Here is a 24,407-nt window from a genome sequence, read left to right on the forward strand (position 1 = left end):
GATTCGAAGCATTTTTGTACTGCTGTATGGAAAAGGCTATATTCATAATCTACCAATTGAGAACAAATTTCTTCTTGTTCCGCTTCCAAATAACTCTATGATGGTAATAATTTGTTTGCTTTTTAACAATGATTGCAAACGTTGATAAGACTTACTTTGTATTCCATGCCTTTAAAAGTATTAACATAAAGTGATATTCAGAAATTTTTAACTTATTTCAAAATTATGTTAATCCATTAAATTTAATTTTCAAAAATAAATTGAATCTCAAATAAATTAAATTTAGAGGAAATAAACTTTATAATTTATTAATAAATAGATAGAATTGTATTTATAGGAATGATAAAAATTCAAATGACTCAACAAATTATTAGCATAAGTATTTCTAAATTAATCAAATTGACATAATTTAGAGTACTGATGTAAGCTTTTGTTTGGAAGATCTCAAACGTTGTCAGAATGCTTGTAGATGTGAAGTTCCTCCCAAGCTATCAAAATCTTAAGAGGGTTCAATTGCCAGATGCCTAATATCAACATGCATTTGAGCCACCCTTTCAGGTTTTCAACTCAAATCCTTTATTTGGTTGCAAGATGCCCTTTGGGGGTTTTCATCTTGACCCTCCTTCTTTTTTCTTCTTTCATTTCATTTTTTCTTCAAGCATAATATTTCTTGACAGAATCTGAGTTTATTGGGTTTCTCAGAATTTTCCATCTATTTCTGCTAAGATCAACGCTCCTCCGGAAAAGGCCTTTTTTACAACGTATGGCACTTCCCAATTAGGCATCCATTTCCCACGGAAATCTTTATGTATAGGCAAGATCTTTTTTAGTACTAGATCACCCTCTTGGAATTCTCTTGGATGTACTTTCTTGTCATGAGACTTCATCATCCATTTCTGATACATCTGTCCATGGCAAATAGCTTTCAATCTTTTCTCCTCAATAAGGTTCAATTGATCAAATCTAGCTTGGATCCATTCAGATTCATCCAATTTTGTTTCTCTCAAAATTCGAAGTGATGGAATCTCAACTTCAATTGGTAAGACTACTTCCATCCCATAGACTAAAGAAAAAGGCGTTGCCCCAGTAGATGTTCGAACAGTAGTTCGGTATGCATATAAAGCAAAAGGTAACTTCTCTTTCTAATCTTTGTAAGTTTCAGTGGTCTTTGTAATGATTCTCTTGATGTTCTTATTTGCTGCTTCAACTGCCCCATTCATCTTTGGACGATATGCCACTGAGTTTGCATGTTTGATCTTAAACTGTGCACAAAGTTCGGTCATCATCTTGTTGTTCAGGTTCAGAGCATTATCTGTAATAATCCTTTCTGGTAGGCCATACCGGCAAATTATTTCTTTCTTTATGAATTTGCAGACTGTGGACCTCTTAATATTGGCATATGAAGCAGCTTCAACCCACTTGGTAAAATAATCAATTGCCACATAGGTGAAACAATGTCCATTCGATGCTTTTGGTGTGATTGCCACAATGACGTCTATTCCCCACATAGAAAATGGCCAGGGTGCTGTCATTACATGTAAAGGAGATGGGGGTACATGAATCTTATCTGCATATATCTGGCATTTATGACATTTCCTTGCATAATCAATACAATATGTGTGCATGGTAGCCCAATAATATCCATATCTCATTATTTTTCTAGCCATGGAAAGACCATTTGCATGTGTTCCACATATTCCACTGTGTACTTCTTCAATGATGCTTCTGGCTTCTCTGGTATTTAAACATCTCAATAGCATTTGATCATTGCTTCTTCTATACATAGTCTCACCATCTAGAAAATATCCAGCAGCCATTCTTCTCAAGGTTCTTTTATCAATTTCAGATGCATTTTGTGGATAACTTTGATTTTTGATATATTGCAGGATATCATAATACCATGGTTTACCATCTACCTCTTCTTCCACACTATAACAATGTGCAGGAATTTCATATACTTGCATTTTAATTGGAATCATATCAACTTTCTTAGTTGCCTGAAACATAGCAGCTAATGTAGCCAAAGCATCTGCCATTTGATTTTCTTCTCGAGGGAGATAATTGAAGGCGTCTCTCTCAAATTCTTTCACTAATTCGAGGGTAAAATTTCGGTATTCCAACAATTTAGGATCTTTTGCTTCCCATTCACCTCGTAATTGATACACCACTAAAGATGAATCTCCATATATCTTGAGACATTTAATTTTTATTTCTATGGCTGCTTTCAATCCCATGACACAAGCTTCATATTCCGCCATGTTATTGGTGCAAAAGAACTCCAGTCTTCTTGTAAAGGGATAATAAATATTTTCTGGAGAAATTAACACTGCCCCGATTCCTCATCCCAAGGCGTTGGATGCTCCATCAAAGTAAAGCTTCCAAGATTCATCATTTGTTATGAATTCTTCATTCATGGATATGCATAACACATCTTCATCTGGAAAATTAAAACTCAAAGGCTGATAATCATCTAATACACGACTGGCCAGAAAATCAGCTATGACACTTCCTTTTATCGCTTTTTGGTTGACATATACAATATCAAACTCGGATAATAACATCTGCCATCTAGCCATTCTGCCTGTCAAAGCTGGTGATTCCATTAAGAATTTCAAAGGATCAAGTTTGGATATTAACCAAGTAGTATGATATAACATGTATTGTCTGAGTCTTCGAGTAGCCCATACTAAGGCACAACATAATTTTTGTATTGGTGGATATCGAATTTCACAATTAGTAAATTTCTTGCTCAGATAATAAATGGCTTTTTCTTTTCTTCCAGATTCATCATGCTGTCCCAGTACACATCCCATCGAATTTTCAAAGACTGTCAAGTAGAGAATTAACGGTCTATCAGGCATTGGTGATACTAAAATGGGGGAATTGGATAAATATTTCTTAATAATATCCAAAGTTTCTTGTCATTCATCATTCCAGACTTCAGGATTGTTCTTTCGAAGTAATTTGAACACTGGATCACATTTGTCAGTTAATTGAGAAATGAACCGAGATATATAATTTAATCTTCCCAAAAAGCCTCGAACTTCTTTTTTTGTATTGGGTGGTGGAAGATCTTGAATTTCTTTTACTTTATCTGGATCAATCTCGATTCCTTTTTTGCTGACCACAAATCCTAAAAGCTTCCCAGAAGTTACCCCAAAAGTGCATTTAGCGGGGTTGAGCTTTAATTGATACTCCCTCAATCTCTGGAAAAGCTTTCTCAAATTTTGAATATGTTCTTCTTCAGTTCGTGATTTGGCAATCATGTCATCTACATACATATACTTCAATCTCTTTGTGCATCATGTCATGAAACAAAGTTACCATGGCTCTTTGATACGTTGCCCCTGCATTTTTCAATCCAAATGGCATTACTTTATAGCAAAATGTGCCCCATATGGTTACAAATTTTGTTTTTTCCATGTCTTTAGGATTCATTTTTATCTGATTATATCCTGAAAAGCCATCCATAAATGAAAACCATGCATGTCCTGCAGTATTGTCCACCAAGGTATCTATGTGGGGTAATGGAAAGCTATCTTTCGGACTAGCTTTGTTGAGATCTCTGTAATCCACACACATTCGAACTTTCCCATTTTTCTTTGGTACTGGAACAATGTTGGCTACCCATTCTGGGTATTTGGCTGCCTGTAGGAAACCTGTATTAATCTGCTTCATCACTTCTCTTTGATCTGCAACAACATTTCTGGCCTCATTCGCCTGAGCTTTTGTTGGACCGGTTTATATTCTGGATTGATTGGAAGTTTGTGCATCACTATATCTGTACTCAAACCAGGCATATCTTGATAAGACCAGGCGAAGATATATTTGAACTCTTGAAGGAGATTTATCAATTCTTGTTTTATCTGGATTGTCAGAGTAGTACCAATTTTTACCTCCTTCATTTCTTCATCTGTTCCCAGATTTACAGTCTCAATCTCTTCTTTGTGAGATAAAATTTGTTTATCTTCTTTTTCTACCAGTCTTAATAATTCAGTAGGAACATCACATTCTAGTTCATCCTCACACTCATTGATTTCCTCCAGACATATGGGTTGCTCTAAATTTATCTCTCGATTAAATTTGGGAATAAACATGCTATTAACATTGTGACACCTGCAAATTTAAGTCGGACATATTTCTGAAAGAATATAGTAAATTTATGAAATAAATGAATGTAAAAATGTAAAAAATGTAAAGAATGATTGCCATTTGAAAATTTTAAAGAAAATTTCTTATATTTAATATTAGGTGAACTTAACATAATTTCCTTTACAAGATAACAAAAAGTTTTCATACTCTTGGGCTAAACATAAAGATTAGTTCTGAATATTACTCTGTATTAATATTAAAAACTACAAGAGGTCTTTAGCGGTCCAATTGTTGAGTGTTTCTCCAGGAAATTAAGGGCGAATCCTAGCCAAGTATTTGCCAGTCTTGTTGTCATTCATGATCATGTTGATAAATAATCCTTTCATAGCTTCTTCAACTATGCTTTGATCTTTCGTCAACTTTTCTTCTTTAAAGGCCTCAACAAGCTGTTGTTCTATATTAATTGTTCCCCCTGATCTGAATGTGGTCTTCAACTGTGGGAAAAACATGTGTTCCCAAAGGATTTATTCTCCTTTCAACCTTGCCTTTCTATCTTCACATCTTCTTTTCATCTCTTTGTTCTTTTGCTGAAAATTGGGCTTAAATCCAAGCCCAAAACGATCTTTCTTCATCTTCATACTTACAGGAACTGAACTCCCTTGAAGATTCTTTCCTAAACCTTTCCCAGTTTTAGCTCCGATGCCTAAAGTATGTCGTACAGTCATCTTGGTGCAATCAGACAATCTGGGATATGGAATTTTGCTTCCCTCTGCAATAAAGATTGCATTGACAAATTCAAGAGCTCGGAAAGAGCATTCGAGAGCATCATCATGGGTTTCAATATACGAACATCACTTGTTATAGACACAATTTTCTTCTTCACTCCTACGCATATTAGTTGTCCATCAACAACGAATTTCAATTTCTGATGTAATGAAGAAGGAACAGCTCCTGCAGAATGAATCCATGGCCTCCCTAATAAACAATTATATGTAGGGTGGATGTCCATCACCACAAAGTCAATATTGTACACGATTGGTCCGATTAACAACGGTATTTCCATTTTCCCAAGCACCTCTTTTTGAGTGCCATCAAAAGCTCGCACTACATTCTGATAACTTTTCATGTGTGATTTATCCACAGGCATTCTTTGAAGTGTGACTAGAGGCATCAAGTTAAGAGCGGATCCATTGTCAATCAATACTCCTGGCAAAACATGACCATGACAATGTGTGGTAATATTCAAAGCTTTTACTAACCCTATTCCGCCTTCAGGTATTTCATCATCCGTGAACGTTATGTAATTGTCAGCAACTATATGTCCCACAATTCTGTTAAGTTTATTGAGGGATATATCTTCAGGGATAAAGGTTTGATTAAGCATTCTCATCAAAGCATTTCTGTGTGCTTCTGAATTCATCAATAGATCAAGAATAGAAATTCGTGCTTGTTGTTTATGTAGTTGTTCAACCACACTATATTCACTATGTTTCAGGAATTTCAAAAATTCTTACGCTTGTTTTTCTGTTACAGGCTCATTGAATGCTGGAGGGGATTCATCATCAAATACCTTTTGGGGTCTTACCATGGCTTTTCCTTTTGCTTTCACCTGTTCTGATGCATTAGATGTTTCGGGAGAGTAACATCTCCCACTTCTTGTAAAGAATCCGAATTCACTCACTGCTTCAGACGTCGAATCCAGACTCTGTATTTTCTCTTCTATTTTTTCCATAGAAACAGATCCTCCTACCATTGAAACATTGGTAGTATAATTCCAAGGTACCCTGCGGGTATCTTTGTATGGAAATGGTAAAGGAGTTGTGATAACTACTTTCGGCTTTGTTGGTGCAGGAATCACTGTAGATGATTTCACATTAATAATCACAGGATCACTTGTTCTCTGATTAGGTTTAGAATCTTCTGATGAGCAAACATCATCTTCTCTTTTCCCTGGTTCTTCTTCAAAGAATTCTATCTCTCTGTTATTCATCAATTTTTGCACCAAATCCCTAAATTCAGGACATAGTTGAATTTCATGCCCCTTCTCTTGATGATATTCACAATAATTCTTGCCTTCATTACGCTTTGGCCTGAATTCTTGTGGAATTATACCGGATAAGGAGAGTTGTTGAAATATCCAAACAAAAGGAGATTTAATTTCAGAAACGTCAGTTTTTGCTTTCTTTCTGTTCTCTTCCTGAATTGCATTCACGTTTTTATCTCCATGATTTGGCAGTGGATGATTTGATGTAGATGGTGAATTGAATTCCAACTTTCCAGTGTTGATCAAATTTTGAACCACCCTTTTGAATGCCAAACAATTTTCAATAGAATGACCCGTAATTCCTTCATGGTAAACACAGTGTGCCTTTACATCATACCATGGAGGGAATGGTGGTTGCATGGGAACCAAAGGATAGGGCCGTATGACATCTGCTTTTAACAGTGAATCATAGATCTCAGCATAGGGTACTGGTAAAGGTGTAAAAGAAAACCTTTCATTTTCCTTTCGAGATCCTCTGGATTCTACTCGATTAGTGTTTGTTTCTTCTTTCTTAACCCTTGGATGGGTTATTGTAACACTTTTTGACGAATCCTTGTTGTAAGAGTTTGTATTGTTGACTTCATTCTCTTTTTTTTCGGTACATAGGTCTTTTGGAACTAGACCCCTAATTTGATTCAATTTTGCCACTTTTCAAGACATTTTCAATGAGTTCTCCAGAAATGACCAAATCTGCAAAATTTCTGGTTGCATTCCCCATTAGATGACTTAAATAAGGAGCTTTTAACATATGGACAAACATTACCGTGGTCTCTTTTTCTGATAGAGGTGGTTGAACTTGGGTTGCTGTGTCATGCCATCTCTGAGCATACTGTCTGAATGTTTCGTTATTCTTTTTCTCCAAATTTTGGAGAGTTCATCTATCAGGGACCATGTCTGTTACGTGGTGGTACTGCTCTAGGAATGCCTTAGCCAGATCTTTCCAGGATCTAATGTTGGCTTTGGTCAATTGAGTATACCATTTTAAGGCTGGTCCTGTCAAACTATCTTGAAAGCAGTGAATTAACAATTTCTCATCTTTCACATATCATGCCATTCTGCGACAAAACATAGTAATGTGGGATGAAGGGCATGTGGTACCGTCATATCTATCAAATTTGGGAACTTTGAATTTGATGGGGAGGATTAGGTCTGGAACCAAACTCAACTCACTAGCGTCAAACCCATAGAATGATTCAGTTATTTCCACGGATTTCATTCGTTCTTCTAAGCTCCTGATCTGTCTGGTCAATTCTTCATTTACTTTTTCTTTCTCATTCAGCTCATTCAAATATGGGATTAGATGCTCAACATTAAAATCCCCTATTTTCACATTGATATAAGTGATTTTTGCTTGAAGATGCAGGATCCACTTGTCGATTTTCATGTGGTTTGGCTTCTTGAAATGCTGATGTGCGGGCATTGATTTGTATAGGTGTAGTACCAGAGTGATAAATTGGTTCTGGTGGGAAACCTAGAGGATACATAGGTTCTTGGTCGAAAGATACAGGATTTTCATGCATTTTTCCATGATAGCCTGCTTTTAAACATGTCTTCTATTTTCTGCATCATGCTGTCTTGTGAGTTTGCAATACTGGCTTCAATTTTCTCTAGCTTCATTCTCATCTCTGCTTTTCTTTATTATTGTTCCTCAATACGTTGTATTTTATCCTCCATAATTTTCTTAGTAGCTTTCTAGTACCGTAGTGATGTTGTATTTCTCTTTTGGCCAGAATAACTGCGATTGAAAAATCTTTTGATATTATTTTTTCAAATTTTAATTAATGAATGTTATCTTAATAATAAAAATACATAAAGAAAATAATGCAATGAATAATGAATGTATGCAAAATGCATGTATGCAAAAGGTATTGATCCCAAAAAGTTAACTGTCATAGAACAACTTTCATCGGCATACAAAAGTTTCTTTATAATAGTTCATAACTACAGATAAGGCGTAGCTTTCCTATTAAGCTCTATAATTTATTTCATTAGCCATGACATCTTCTTTCCGAACTTAGAAACTGGATCAACGTGATGCTCAATTATTTTTGCTTCAACAGCTAGTTCCCCAACATATCTAGCAACTTCGCTCATTTGTACCATGGCCTCGAATACCATTACTTCTTTCTTCACTTCTTTCTATAGAAATCAGTTGATTTTTGCCATTGTTCATTAGTTCCTGCGAGAGTTTGCTCTAACTCAGTGATTCTGACTTGACAATTGTGTAGAGTTTTTTCAAGATCTCTAATGCGTCTTCGCATTGAAGCACTTTCCTCATTACTTTCTTTAAGATCACTAGGTCCTAGACGAACCTTTTCTTGAAATAATGACTCTTCCAGTTGCAAAATGTAAGCATTAAACTCTGATTTTTTGTTTCTAGACTGATCCAGATCTTCTTCAAGTTTTGTTCGTGCTTCTTGCGTCCTTTGATTAAGCTTCTGGATTTGAAAATTCTTGTTTCTGCATCTTTGCATCCAATTGCTAGCCACTTCTTGCTCTACCTCAAGTTTGGTGTTGAAATTCTTTCTTTCCAGCTCCCATTTTTCTTTTTCAACATTGAACTCTTCAATCCTTTGGCCCCTGACTTCAAGTTCGACAATCAGATGGTTCATTTCAGATTCAAATCCCTTGAACATGATATTTTTCTAACCTTCAAATTTATTAAAGATGTCATTCTTCATCTCTTCTAAATCTTTGGCTCGATCCCTTTCTCTTTGCATTTCATTCATGATCTCGCGGTGTTCAGCTTTGTGTTTTATAATTCTCTCTCTTTTATCAACCACAAAATCTTCCATTTTTTGCTTTCCTTTCTCAAGGCTTTTGAGTAGACGGCTATTCTTTCCTTTCAGATCTTCAACTCGACTTTTCTTGATGTTCAATTCTCTGGTCATCTTTACTGTTGATCGGCTCGGTCCTGATGCTTTCCGGGATTTATATAACTCCTGGTAATTTTTCTTTAATGTTCTGAATTCACCATCAACTTTTTCTTTGTTTTCTCTCAACATTGCACATTGTGATGAATGAAAGTCAATGTCAACACCCAACATAGCTTTATCTCGTCTCATTTGCTCTAATTCTTTGACCAACCTTCTCTTTCTGCTTCAAACTCAGCTCTCTGGATTTCAATCTCTGATGTAACAACCTTAATGCGATCTTCCATAGAGATATCCTCACTTTGGTCTGGTAAAGGGATATTTTCATTTTTCCTGACAGATCTCCATTCCTCATAATCAGGAGTTAACATTTCTTTTGCTGCTTTAGCTCGGATACAAAAAGTTGTTTTCCAAGCTGTAAAGGCCTCCATGATATTTCTTTTATAATTTTTGCTATGGAATGCGAACTCAGACGAATGTAATCCAGCAGTGACAGGTACAAATTGACGACCTTCATACTGTCTTATGACCAGAAGTGGTGCATATCCAATTCTTCCCCACAATCTGAACAGCATTACCCAGTTGTAATCACCACATTTGTAAAAGAATTCCCTTTGGATTTGCCACGGGGCTCGCCAAACAATGTCATCGCTTTGCAGATTTCGAAAGGCATTAATCCACATATCTTTCATAATTTCTTTTGGCCATTCTTGCTCCAGAAATTCTTTCAATGGTGAGTAGTCCATATTAAAACGCCGGTATGAAACCTTTTCTGTCCTCCAGAAATGGCTGCGAATCCAGACATATAACAATTGGGTACACCCTGAGAATCGTCCACCTCCTAGCTTTCTACAAGCATTTAACGATCTGAAAGTTTCTGCTAGAATTGAAGATGCAGGATTAATCTTTTTTGGTAGCTGCTCAAACAAATCTACTACTGCAGCTTCAATATATCCCAATACTTTTGGAAAGATGACCATACCATACATACCCAGAGCAAAGAGATCGAATCGTACTTTAGTGTCTGGATGATTCTGAATAAGTTCTTTAATGTTGGTCCAAGCAATGCCCTCGCTTTCGCCCTTTTGTTTTGTACGGGATGCCACCCATTCCTCTCGTACTCCAACAATCTTTGCTAATTTAACTCGAAAAGGTTGAGTTTTAATTGACCTTGAATAAATTCGATTCTCCAAAGCCCCTTCTATATGTAGCAAAGTTGTGTACTCTTCAATAGTAGGAACCAAGTCCTCCTTATTAAGAGTGAAGCAATTGTACCCTGGATTCCAGAATTGAATTAGGGCTCGAAGTAAGTCATCATCAACTTCGACATAGAACAAATATGGGATGTCTCCGTAAGTCTGATAAAACTGCAACTTTTTGTTTGAGTCCCAACTCTCCCAAATGCTTCGCAAATCTTGCATATCATTTCTTTTTAGCGAAACTGGAGCATAACAAGTCAGATACATAGAGTTTCCTCCTTGTCTTTGTAATGCCCACTGTCTTACTTCTGAATATTTGAACACGAGGATCAATGCCTTTTATCCTGTATGATGCTATGCAAACAGAAGAAATAAAGAACACAAAAAAAAAAAAGAAATGAATTAGTTTACATAATAAAGGAAAAATAATTTGATAATAATGTCTACCTAAATATTTATATTTAAACATGCTTTCTTCATTTAAATAATTTAAATTCACATGCAATTTATTCAGTAAGAAAATAAATAAATTAAAAGAAGAGTTAGAATTCATTTCTCCTGTGTGTACACTTATTTTGGACAAAATTTTGGCATGGCTTCAGATCGGAAGAGTTTTTAGGGTTTATTATATACAGGGTTTCAGATCTAAGAATAAAGGTACCCGAATTGTCCTTGTTAGTGCCCCCTTGGGCTGTTAACCCTCAATCTTAGTCCATCACAGACTAAAGTGGATCGAGTTCAATTCGAGGGGATACACTTCTCTATGCCTGACACGGAGAATAAATTCTCACGAAGACATAGAGCATATGAACCCCGAAAGTTACTTGCTAGGTCTGACACGGAGAATAAATTCTCACGAAGACGTCGCTTTCACTCCCACTTAAAAGGGACAAACTCAATTATAGAGCTTTATGTTATGCAATGCAAGTGTTGTGTGTGAGGATAAATGTTCAAACCTCTAACAGAAAAATAAATAATGAAATAAAATACTTGCAAATAAAATGAAATATTAATAAAATAATATATATAAATACTATGAAAATAATAAGTATATATAAAAAATTTGAAAAGAAAGAATTATAAATTAAATATATGAATTTTTAATTTATAATTAATAGAGACAATTTATAATTGATTTTAAAAGCTTGACCAAAATCCCCAGTGGAGTCACCAAACTGTCGTAACCGGTTTTCGTCCGGGCACGAATTTTTACTTGGCGGGAAAAGTGATGTGAATAAATTAATGATTTTGATTTTAAAAAATATTTTGGGAGTCGCCATCGGCCTTTTGGGTCAGGTAGGTCGAATACCTAAAAAATCATCTTTTAAAAGAGTTTTTAAGAAAACATCATTTAAAAGATAAACTAGTCTGCGTTTTAACCAAAAATTTGTTCTTTTTAATAATAAAAAGGGATTCGTGGTCGGTTACGTTTAGGGAAGGATTAGCACCCCTACAACGCCAAAAATTGGTACTTTTTAATTATAAATTGTCTCTATTATTAGAAATTTAAAAATTCAAAATTATAATTATGAAAAAAATATATTAATTTATATATTTTTATTTAGAAATATCAGAAAAGGACTTCTAGGTGCCTTAAGACAGCTCTTTTCTTAATATTAAAAAATAAATAAATATTAAAATAACATCTTTCTAAAAATAATTAAATAATTAATATATATATATATAATTTATAAAAATATGATATTTATTTATTTAAAAATATCAGAAAATGGACATCCAGTTGTTTTAAGACTGCCCTTTCTTAATATTGAAAAATAAATAAATATTAAAAAAGAAATAAAATAAGTTAAAAGTAATTAAATAAGATTTTAATAAATAAAATAAATATTATTTATTATATAAATATATATATTTATGGCTAAATAATAATAATAATAATAGTAATAATAATTAAAAGTAAACGTATAAAATTAACATATAACTAAACAATGAATAAAATTAAAACTATATAAAACTTGTAAAAAAATAAATAAAAATTGAAATTAGTGACTAAATTATAACCTAATAGAATTAAATACATAAATCATAATTATTTAAAAATTCAGTGGCTAAATATGTTATTCTACCTTTTATTAATTTAGTGACTAGATTAAAATTATATCAAATTCGTATATTAAATTAAAATAAGTTTAAAACATGTATTCGGGATTAAAATAAAATTAATTAGAATTAAAGGACTAAATCGGTTATTTGTCTAAAATATTTATGTCAGTGACTAAATTATAAAGAAATAACATTAAGAGATCAAATTAAAAAGTTCATAATTTGATTTCTGTGACTATAATATAAAATTACAAAATTACTGGACTGCGTAAGGGGTTTAACTTTTAATAAATTACAAACAGACCTCTCCCCAAAACGGCATCGTTCGGGGAGGGGTATTTAAGCCCCAAATCAGACGGCCTTAAGGCCAAAAATTCATTTCTCTTCTCTTTCATTCTCTCTCTTTTTGAGAGAGTTTTAAACTCTCTCGCCTCTCTCTAGCTTCCCTCACCGGAGGGTGGCCGAAAAATTCTAAAATCTCTCAAAACATAGATCGGGATGATCAAAAAATCGAATCCGACCCCCTTTTCCCACAAAACATCTCCTATTTACATAGATCTACAAAAAAATACCTTCGATATTTTGCTTCTACGGCGGCCTATGAACTCCGGTGGCGTCGCAACTTCTTCGGTAAGGCTTCTCTCAATTTTTGTTTCAATTTTTTGATGGTTTAGTTGCTGTGTTCTCTGGCTTTTTTTTTCTGTGCTCTCCGTTCTTTCTCTTGTTTGCAAGTGGTCGGTTTTTATAAGCCTCGCCGGTATCTTCTTCGGGCTGGGTAAAAGATTGAAGCTTGGTGAGTCACCGAACTTCCAGTGGTGACTCACCGTTGAGGGCGACGTGTGCGGCTATGGATAGACCTTCTGGATCCTTCGGTTGGCGTCGTGGCAGCGTGGTAGCAGAGGTTGGCGAACAGCGGCCGCGTGGTCCCTAGGGTATCATCACCCTAGGGTTTGTTCTGGATGCGTGTGAGCCGTTGGATCTCTCAGATCCAACGGCTGTGATGCTGAGGCGGCTAGGGTTAGATGATACAAACCCTAAATTAGGTTTAGGGTTTCTTATATGCTTGTATCTGATTAGGCCTGGGCATGTAAACTGGGCTGAGTTGATTTGTAATTGGGCCTGTAATAATAATAAATTATTTCTTTAATCATAATAATATAGTATAATAATAATATTAAAACAAAATAATAATAATAAATAAAACAAATGAAAAAAAACTAGTGTCTTCAGAAGAATCCAGACCAATTGACGTGCCTCCTTACTTCAATAGAACAAATTATCGTCGTTGGAAGAGATTCATGATGATATTTATCCAAACACATGATATGGAAGCTTGGATGATAACCGAGAAAGGATATTCCTCTCCTACGAAGAAGGCAAAAAAGTGGAGTGATCAAGAACGGAAGAAAGCTCAACAAAATACAAAGGCTATGCACATGTTGTGTTATGTAATTGATCTTAATATATATATAAAGGAGTTTCTTCTTGTTTAAATGCCAAGGAGATGTGGTATAAGATTGAGGAGATCTATAGAGACAAGGAAGAAGAAGAACAAATAAATGTGATGTCTCTATTAGCTCTCACAGAGCCAAATGTATCTTCTAACTCAAATAGATTAAATTCAAAATCTTTTAATGAGTTACAATATGCTTATGATGAATTATTTTTGGAGTTTGAGACCATGAACTCGAAATACAATAAATTGATTTCTAAATTTATTGCTAAAAATTATGTTCTTTTGAAAGCTAAAACAGACTTGGAAAATCAAAATGAAATGTTGAGAAATGAGTTAGAGCTTTCAAAAATAAAATCTGAAAACTTTGAAAAAGAAATTTTCAAATTAAACAAACTTCTTCTAGAAACGAAAATGGATTTTGAAAACCAAAATGAAATCTTGAAGAAGGATTTAGAGCTTTCAAAAATGAAATTTGAAAGTATTGAAAAAGAAAATTTCGATTTGAATGTTAAGCTTGAATGTTTAACAAAAGAAAAAGAGATCATTTTAAATAATTCATCTAGTTCAATAATGACAATATGTTCACATTGTCATTATCATGGTCATAAGGAACATACTTGTCCTTTAAAGAAAGGAAATCGATTTAAAATTAGACAAGTATGGGTTCCAAAAAGAACAAGAGGCATCAAAATTAATATTCAAGGATCCAAAGCAATTTGGATACCAAAATCTACTTAAATGTCGCTTGTAGGTATATGGGAGCAATGGTGATGAAGAAGATGATATTCATGATGCTCTAGCCACACATGAAAAAGGAATGGGTAACCTCTAAACTTAATGTTTTTATTTTATTTTGGTTACTCGTTTAGTTTATGCATGCATGAGGTTTTAAATGTTGAATAATTCTAAATGATTATGTTTTATCTCATGTATGTTGAAAAACATTGTATGATGAACATAGTAATTTTTGGTCAATTTTTTTTAAATGTAATTGATATCTCTTTAACAATTGATATCAATTTTTCAAGAAATTTGGTTTTGCAAAATTTTGACCTTAAAATTTTCTTAATGTTTATGCATATTTTTTTATAAAGTTTTAATACATAACATTTTCAAAAACTTTATGCATGTGCTCTTAATCTCGATAATCAACATTGCATAATGTTTTGTATGTGAATGAATTAAAGCATAATCCGATTAGATGAATTTGACAAAAGATACAATGTCATATTTTTAAATTAAGTGTTTGCAAAATTGATTGACATTGCATCTACTTTGATTATGCTTGTTGATCATAGAATAGGAAACATTTATATGGTGCATTTAGACTCTATAGATATGACTAATTTATGCCTAGTTGCTAAGGATGAGCATGATAGTTGGTTATGGCATAGGAGACTAGGACATGCTAGTATGAGTGTTTTGCAATGGCTAATTCAAAGAGATTTAGTAAGAGGGTTTCCTAAACTAAAATTTGATAATGATAAAATATGTGATGCTTGTGCTAAAGTAAAACAAAAGCGAGTTTCTTTTAAATCCATTAATGATGTATCAACTAGTAGAGTATTACAATTGATCCATATAGATCTTTTTGGGCCAACTGGAATTACTAGCTTGTGTGGAAAACAATATGCATTTGTCTTGGTAGATGACTATTCTAGATATACTTGGGTTCTATTTTTAAGTACTAAAGATGAAACATTAGAACATTTTATCACATTTTCAAAAATAATCCAAAACGAAAAAGGTTACTCTATCACTAATGTTAGAAGTGATCATGGCACTGAATTTGAAAATCTTGGATTTACTGAGTTTTGCAATTCTAATGGTATTAGTCATAATTTTTCAGCACCTAGAACCCCTCAACAAAATGGAGTTGTTGAGAGAAAAAAATCAAACTTTAGAAGAAATAGCTAGAACCATGCTTTGTGAAAATAATTTGCCAAAATATTTTTGAGCGGAAGCCACAAATACAACTTGTTATGTTGTAAATCGAGTAATGATTAGGCCAATTTTAAAGAAAACTCCATATGAAATTTTCAAAAATTAAAAGCCTAACATTAGCTATTTTCATCCTTTTGGATGTAAATGTTTTGTTTTAAACAACGGTAAGGACAATCTTGGCAAATTTGATGCTAAAAGTGATGAAGGAATTTTTCTGGGTTATTCCTTAAATTCTAAAGCTTATCGAGTATTTAATAAAATAACTTTAGTCGTAGAAGAGTCTATACATGTTGTTTTCGATGATAATCCCCTTCCGAGGAAAGATTCTTATGTGAATGATGATGTAGGCATTATAAATATAAATGACGTTGGAGAACCATCATCAAAGGAAGAAACGAAATATGAGGAAACTCAAGATCCTCTCGAAAATCCAACCATTGAAGAAAGGGAAGTCTCTTACCCAAGGGAATACAATTATGTCAAGGATGGTGAAATAATAGGTGATCCATCCAAAGGGGTAACAACTCAATATTCTCTTAGAAATATTTGTAATTATGTTGCATTTATCTCATGCATAGAGCCTAAAAATATTAAAAAAGCATTAAATGATGAACATTGGATTATGGCTATGCAAGAAGAGTTAAATCAATTTGAGAGAAGTAAAGTATGGACATTAGTTGAAAGGTCTAGTAATAAATCTACTGTGGGTACTAGATGGGTATTTAGGGATAAGCTTGATGAAAATGGTAATATAGTGAGAAACAAGGCTAGACTTGTTGCTCAAGGGTATACTCAAGAAGAAGGCATAAACTATGATGAAACATACGCTCCCGTAAGCAATTAGAATGTTATTAGCATTTACATGTTTCAATGAATTCAAATTATATCAAATGGATGTTAAAAGTTCATTTTTAAATGGTTTTATAAAAGAAGAAGTGTATGTGGAACAACCTCTTGGTTTTGAAGATTCAAAATTTCCAGATCATGTTCTTAAATTGACAAAAGCACTTTATGGTTTAAAACAAGCTCCTAGAGCTTGGTACGAAAGATTGTCAAACTTTTTAATCGAAAAAGGTTTTTCAAAAGGGAAGGTTGACACTACATTATTTTTAAAGCATAAAGGTAAAGATTTATTAGTAGTTCAAATTTATGTTGATGATATAAATTTTGTTATACTAATGATGTTCTTTGCCAAGAATTTTCTAAGCTAATGCAAAATGAATTCGAGATGAGCATGATGGTGGAGCTCTCATTTTTCTTGGGACTCCAAATCAAGCAAAGAAAATATGACATCTTCATCAATCAAGCTAAGTACGTCAAAGATATGCTCAAGAAGTTTGGACTGGAAAATAGGAAACCTCATGACACTCCAATGAGCTATTCAACAAAGCTTGACATAGATGAAGGAGGTAAATGTATGGATGTTAAATTATATAGGTCAATGATTGGCTCTTTTCTTTATCTAACTGCAAGTAGACCGAACATTATGTTTTGTGTTTGCTTATGTGCTAGATTTCAATCATGCCCTAAGGAATCACATTTACTAGCTGTTAAGAGAATCTTTAGATACCTTAAGAACACTCATAGTTTAGGACTTTGGTATCCTAGAGACTCTAGCTTTAGCTTGTATGCCTTTTCTGATGCGGATTATGGAGGATGCAAATTATATAGGAAAAGCACCTGCGGTACTTGCCAATTCCTTGGAAATATGCTGATTTCTTGGTTTTCAAAGAAACAAAATTGTGTTGCATTATCTACCACTGAAGCGGAATACATTTCAGTCGGTAGTTGTTGTGCACAAGTTTTATGGATGGAACAACTTTTTGATTATGGAATTGAAGTAGATGCCATTCCTATCAAGTGTGACAATACTAGTGCTATTTGTCTCACTAAAAATCTCATCCAACACTCTAGAACTAAGCTCATTGAAATTAGACATCACTTCATTAGAGACCATGCCACTAAGGAAAATATAGTTCTAGAATTTGTTGATACTTTGCACCAATTAGCTAATATCTTTACAAAACCTTTAGAAAAAGAAAGGTTTTGGACACTTAGGAGAGAATTAGGTTTAACTTACCTATTTTCACTTAGTGTTTAAAATATTTTTAGCACTTTTAAGAATAAATGAAAAATGCTTAAAATAATAATTTTTGATTGCATTCTTTGCTATTAGTTAGGGGGAGTTTATGTTCTTTGGTGAAAATTAACTTTATGTTCAAATGTAGTTTAAGGATTAATTTGATTGATTGAACATGATTAATTTTCAATATATGAGTTGCCAATACCACTAGAGCTAATTAATTTAGCATTTTGAGTATTTAAAATGGATTTTTGACATTTTTGTGCTTAATGCATCGATACACTTAACAGTGCATCGATGTACCCCTTTGAATGTGCATCGATACACCATGAATGTGCACCGATGCACTCCTTGAATGTGCATCGATGCACAAGGCCATGCATCGATGCATCCGTCGGGTTTTGGTTAAAAACCCTGTTTCTCTTCTTTGTTTCAAAACACTAAAAAACACTTCTTTGCCGCCTCTCTCTCTCTATCTCTCTCTCTCTCAATTCTCCATTTGCTCAAAATCAATGAAAAATAGTCGGAATCTTCAAGGTTTTCATCTCCATATCCTACTAATATCATTAAATCGTGCAAAACAACTTCTCATTCTCATCAATCCGAAATTTTCAAGGTATTTTTCTAAAAACCTCTATTTTATCATATTTTGATTTTAGAACTAGTTTAGATTAGTTCTAGGATGAACATTATATCGGGCATTGATTGTTTGGTGATTAGAAACAAGATTTTACAACAGATTTCATCAAAAACACACAATATTTCAAAATTTTCTTTGAAATTTGAAAAAAAATCGAAAATATTTTGATTTATTTAGATGTTTTGACTCAATTATGTTGTTTTTCATGAAAACTATACATATTATGATTTTTCAAAAATTATTTTCAAAAAATTTTTTGAAACCTTGCCCATTAGGATTTAGTTTAGAGAATCTTGAATTATTGCAGACTCAATTGAGTTTTGGGATTGATTATTTTGCATACATGTGTTTCAAAATTGCAGGTTACATTTCTAATTTCGTTTCCTAAATCATGTCAAACCCAAAACGCCCTAGGTTTTCATTGAGTCGTTCAAACCGACCTCCCATTCCTCCTCAACCTCAAAATCCAAACCCAAATGACCAAAATATTATAAGTTCCTGTTTTAATATGCCTGAGCATCGTAGGGATGAACTCTACCATAGGTATATGAACTCCTTCCAATCTTATAGAATCCGAGAAGAGCGTATTCCTTCTGTTCAACCCATGATTGATATTGACTTCGAATACCTTCTGATTCTCAAAACATGGAAGTTTGATAAACTGTTTCACCTAAAACCCATCGTCTATCATCAGTTAGTCCGCATTTTCTACTCTAATGCAGTATGTATTCAAAACGAGACTCAATGTAGGACTATAGGAATTAGATCCTATCTTTTAGGACAATATATTCATATTGACTCCGAGTCTATTGCTAGGCAATTTGGGCTAGATGATAATGGGTTATATAATAAGAAAGAAACTGTGGAATATCCCTATGTTCCAAATGCTAGTGTTAGTACTCTACGATCTCATCACGATCGTTTTCTTCATTTGAAGATCTCTTGGTGGTTTAGACCATCCAGAGTTAGGTACTCCACTCTTTGTATTAGGGATTTATGGTGGATGTACTGTATCAAGAATAAGAACAAAATAAATTTGCCACACATTATATTTAGTGAGCTAGTGGATACCATAAACATTATTCCTTCAAAATATGTCGAAACATTAGTTTATGGATGTCTACTTAGTAACTTTTTTATCAAACTCGGTCTTAACATCTCTCTTGACAATCCCATTCCTCTCCAAAACCAAATCAATCTCACCTCGTTGAAGAAAGCTGATTAGAAACAGGACGAGGAAACTGGTCTATGGGTCTTTCGACCCAATAAGTAAACTCCGGGAGCTAGTTCTTCACGAGCTGCTCCTAGCACTTCTCGTGCTCCTCCTCCGGCACCGGCTACAGATGATGATCCCGAGCTTCAAGGATTATTTCAAGACATTGACGATCCCGACAATGCGCCGGCACCACAAGAGGATCAAGTGCCTCTATATTTTCGTTCGTTTTTGGAGACATTTGATTTATGGTTTGCTTCCATCGAATCCCATTTGACTGCTAACAACGAAGCGGTGAATCATCGCTTAGACACTTTGGAAGCTCAATAAATAGAGTTTCAATGGCAGATGCTTGCACGTATGGATGCTCTTTCTTGAGATGCAAGCACAATTTCCTCATCCTCCCGATCCATCTATGGACGAGTAGACATTGCTTTGCTTTTGTTTTTGGATCAACTTAGAACTTTTCTTGTTAAAACATTTTATATGCTTTTGGGATTATTTTCCTTTGATTGTTGGATGATTAAATGTTTTGGATTTATATTTTGGTTACTTTGGATGTTAAATCTTAATATATATATGTTTGGTTTGAATTTTCTTTTTGATATTTATACTTAATTTTGCATCATTCGACATATATGACCAATTATCCATTACATGTTTATGAATATTGATTATGAAAACTAATGGCTAATCTCTCTTCTGATTGTGATCTTAGCAGCTTAAACTTTAAAATTAATGAATCAATTGGCTAAGTTTTTCAAATTCTTAATAAAAGTCATTTTTGCGTCTTTTTTTATTTAACAAAAAGGGGGAGAAGACGTGTCATAGTAAGAGGGAGTAATTTTTTTAAAATTGATTTCAAAAATAATTTTCAAATCTTAAAATTACTTAAATGTTTTGTTATATCAAAAAGGGGGAGATTGTTGAAAATATTTTGATGTTTTGATATAACAAATTAAGTATAAATGAATTTTAAGATTTTTACAAATGATTTTCTAAGTTTATTCTATTTAATTACTCGAATATCAAATTATTACTCCAAGTCTTTCAAGATCAATTTCAAACCTTACTATATGTGTAAAATTGTGTTTTATACTTAATATATTTTTGAAACAATTTTCACAAAGTATTTTGAACCAAAATCAAGCCTAAAATCAAATTTTCAAAGGAATGCAACGATGCACCAATCCATGCATCAATGCACCAATGAATAAATTGAACATCGAATGCATTGTATGCATCGATGCACATACCATGCATCGATGCACTCAGGTTTCTATGAAAACATCGAATGCATTTGATGCATTGATGCACAAGACATGCATCGATGCACTCAGGCTATTTTGAAACATCGAATGCACTTCATGCATCAAAGCACTCTTAGTGCACCGATGCACTAAGAGTCCAACGGTCAAAATATTTGAATTTTACACTTGATACACCGATGCACCTTGTGTATGCATCGTTGCACTGACGCTCCCAACTGATTTTATTAATTGTTTTCACACTTAAACGACTATATTGACTCCACTAATCATCCTCAACGTTCAGAATCAATTGAACGAGTATTTAAACAAGCCTAGAAGCCATTGATCAACAACAAGAAACAACAAGAATCAAGAATTAAGAGAGAATCAAATAGAAAGCATCCAACCTCAAGTTTGAGCATTTCAAGCCTATTCTTCATTCAATATTCATTTTGATTTCAAGAACACTACTTGTACTCAATTGTATTCATTTTTTAGTGTTATTTTCTTTGTTCTAGAATTGTGTAAACAATCTACCTTATGAGGATTTCCTTGTAAGTTTGCAAATTTGTAATCTTCTCTTTGAGAAAGAGTGTTCTCAAGAATTGGGGTATATTCTTGAGGGAGTTGTAAGGTTATCTCTTTGGCCTTAAAATAAAGAACAAATTAGTGAATTTGTTGGAAAATCCTTAGTGTGTATAGCTAAGGTAGTAGACGTAGACTTTGGTTGAGAAAGTCGAACCACTCTAAATCGCTGTGCAATTACTTTCAATTTTCTGCAAAAGCTTCCACCAAAATTTTAATTGCCAATTCACCCCCCTCTTGGCTGATTCCATCAATCGATTAACTCAACAGCTATGCACACATTTATTTTGAGAAGCTTGTCCATCTCCCTCATTGTTATTTTGTGAATGATTATAAGCAGGAAAATTGTGATGTGTTGGACCCAACTTGCCAGTACAATCGATCTAATTATGATATTCTTGAAGATAAATTTATTTTTGCATGTTTCAACCAATTGTATCAAATGGATCCTGAAATATTTAACACTTGGTGTAATATTCTCAAGTGCGTAGCAAATAGTTCACTTTGACTCCTTAGATTTCTAGCTGCTGGAGAAATGAGACTGCGAGAGTATGTTGCTACCCAAGGAGTACAACCAGACCAAATTATTTTCACTGATGTGACTATGAAATAAGAACATATCAGGCACAGTGCTTTAGCTGATCTGTCTTGACACACCTTTATACAATGCACATACAACCGACACAGATGTGTTATGGGCTGGCTTACCTATGGTGACTCTGCCTCTAAAAAAATGGCTACAAGGGTTGCTAGATCACTTTGTCTAGCTTATGGTTTGGGGGAGAATATGATTGTGCATAGTGTGAATGAATAATAATAAAGGATGGTTGAATTCACATTAAATAGACCAAAGCTCCAATCTCTCACCACCAACGAGCTCAAGGAAGTTCATATGATGTTCAGGATCTATTCTTCTCTTCTTCGTCTCTCTCCAACCTCATAAGCAGCGGAGGTAGAGACAATTTATTTGAAATGTTTCCTGCTTTCTGCATTCTAGGAAATATAGTCCCTCCCCCATTAGTAATTTATGCTATAAGCAAGAACCTTCATCCCAGTCTTTGATATCTTGTTTATGTATGCTATGAGGTTTATTCCGACTGTTGCAACTTACAAGTTTTTTGAAAATATTTTCAGTGCATTAGTACATAAGTTGGATAATCAAAATTGCTACTTTAGCAAGATCGTAGGCTTCTGATTATAGAGAACACAACATAGCAAGAACTATCTGTCTCTGTTTGTGCTAGTTTGACAGAACTCTCTTTGTATCTTGCAGGCGGTATGTACAGAATCAGGGATGTTTGCTTTGAGGGAAAGGAGAGTCCATGTAACAAAAGAAGATTTCGAGATGGCAGTGGCAAAGGTGATGAAGAAGGAGAGTGAGAAAAACATGTCCTTGCGGAAGCTATGGAAGTGATTATGTTATATTTATCGTGCTTTCGCCGTATAGGATATTAGCACAATAGGCATTTTGCTGGCTACACACATCTGCTTTTCTAGACTTGGCCGTGTATCAAATTTGCTTCAAATAGAGGACTTAAAATTTAGGAATAATATTTCCAGGTTCCATAATGCATGAAGTGGCAGATTTAAATTAGCAATCTTGATATTAAACTGCAGGATCCGGTGAGTAGTGGTTGTTTCAACTTTTAACTGATATTGCTTCTTGCTATTGTTGCAATCATAGAACAGTTTATATTACTTTACAAGCAGGTAACAATGACTGGGTCAATGGTCTAAACCCACCACCAACTTTGTTAAATTCTCAAGGCAACCGGAGTTATTGCTATGAAAAGTAACAGCAAGACTAAATGTATAAAAGTAAAAAATCGGAACTTTTAGTATTAGATTAGATGGAGTAATATTTAAAGCAGTGGTTGCCGGTTATCTTTCTTTGTCAGTCACCACGTCATCGTGCACATGCTGGTTATCCAAAAGTTTTTTAATGTCTATTCGATGATTAATTGAGTCGTTTCAGGTATAAATCAACTTTACTTTCGTGCAAGGGCATTGTCTCAAAGCTCATTCCGCGTGAGGAGTATTCCATGATTAATTCGACATCTCCGTTGACTTTAAAAGGAGGATTCTTGTTTTGTTTTGGTTATAAGGCGGAAAAGTAATATAATATACAAAATACGAACCAAGGATGCAGACCCAACTTGTATCATGCCTGCTTATTCTTTCTCAGCTCTTCCGTTTCTCCCATGCCGATGTTGGCACTGCAGCCCAATAAACCCCACCATATCTACGTGAGTATCAATTATCTAAGCTCATATTATGTCATATATGTGCAGCGACGGCGTGCTATGGTGATGATCAAACTCAGTTTCCATCGAGCAATTTGTTCGCAGCAGCAGGAGATGGGATATGGGACAATGGAGCATCGTGCGGGAGACAATACCTGGTACGATGCATCAGTACGTCACAGCCCGGGAGTTGTACCCCCGACCAGACGATCCAGGTCAAGATTGTATATCACGCTCCTACTGCACAGTCTCGGCCTTCAACTCCATCCGCCACCATTGTCCTGTCCGAGACAGCTTTTGGTGGGATTACCAACATAGCTATTGACTCCGTCAACATAGAATTCCAACTGTAATCTCTCTTCATCTTACTCATTAATTGATTCCTCCCGTAGAAGGTTTGAGTTGTTTGCTTCTCCATTTGCAGAGTTTGAGGGTATGGAAGGGTCTAAGTCTCTTACATGGCTCCCTGCGTTCAAGAAGAAAAGAAACCTATATATTTGTGTATACAATCTGCAAATGCAGGCTTTATTTTCATTGCTGGTAGTGATGCCATCCGTTGTTTGAGAAGGAAACTCATGTTTGTTAATTGTTAGTAGCTAAATAATCTATGTACTATTTGATATTTACTTTAAACAAGATTTTGTGTTTTTTTAATTAGACTAATACGGCAAGTTGAGAAACTATAATTTAATGATATTCCATTAAATTAATTCTTAATATC

The 24,407-nt window shown here is 34.2% G+C and overlaps 1 protein-coding gene and 1 pseudogene across 1 annotated transcript; both read left to right on the forward strand.

Moving 5' to 3' along the window:
* The window catches only part of LOC120176756, a 59,620-nt pseudogene extending 36,763 nt beyond the window's left edge, over positions 1 to 22,857 (forward strand).
* A 736-nt stretch (positions 22,858 to 23,593) lies between these two features.
* LOC120176677 lies at positions 23,594 to 24,169 on the forward strand. The gene is made up of 2 exons (XM_039183060.1): positions 23,594 to 23,689; positions 23,735 to 24,169. The coding sequence occupies exons 1-2, from the start codon at positions 23,645 to 23,647 to the stop codon at positions 24,002 to 24,004; spliced, it is 315 nt and encodes a 104-aa protein (XP_039038991.1). The 5' UTR covers positions 23,594 to 23,644; the 3' UTR covers positions 24,005 to 24,169.
* Positions 24,170 to 24,407: the final 238 nt, after the last annotated feature.

This window comes from Hibiscus syriacus, unplaced genomic scaffold (assembly GCF_006381635.1).
Source record: "Hibiscus syriacus cultivar Baekdansim isolate YM2019G1 unplaced genomic scaffold, ASM638163v2 tig00003403_pilon, whole genome shotgun sequence".
Classification (NCBI taxonomy): domain Eukaryota; kingdom Viridiplantae; phylum Streptophyta; class Magnoliopsida; order Malvales; family Malvaceae; genus Hibiscus; species Hibiscus syriacus.

What these genes read in the sequence shown, in the direction of transcription:
- LOC120176677 (XM_039183060.1), top strand. Translation starts at nt 23,645, where the DNA reads ATGCCGATGTTGGCACTGCAGCCCAATAAACCCCACCATATCTAC. An exon ending in ATAAACCCCACCATATCTAC is followed by an intron (nt 23,690 to 23,734) that starts GTGAGTATCAAT and finishes ATATATGTGCAG; the next exon opens with CGACGGCGTGCTATGGTGAT.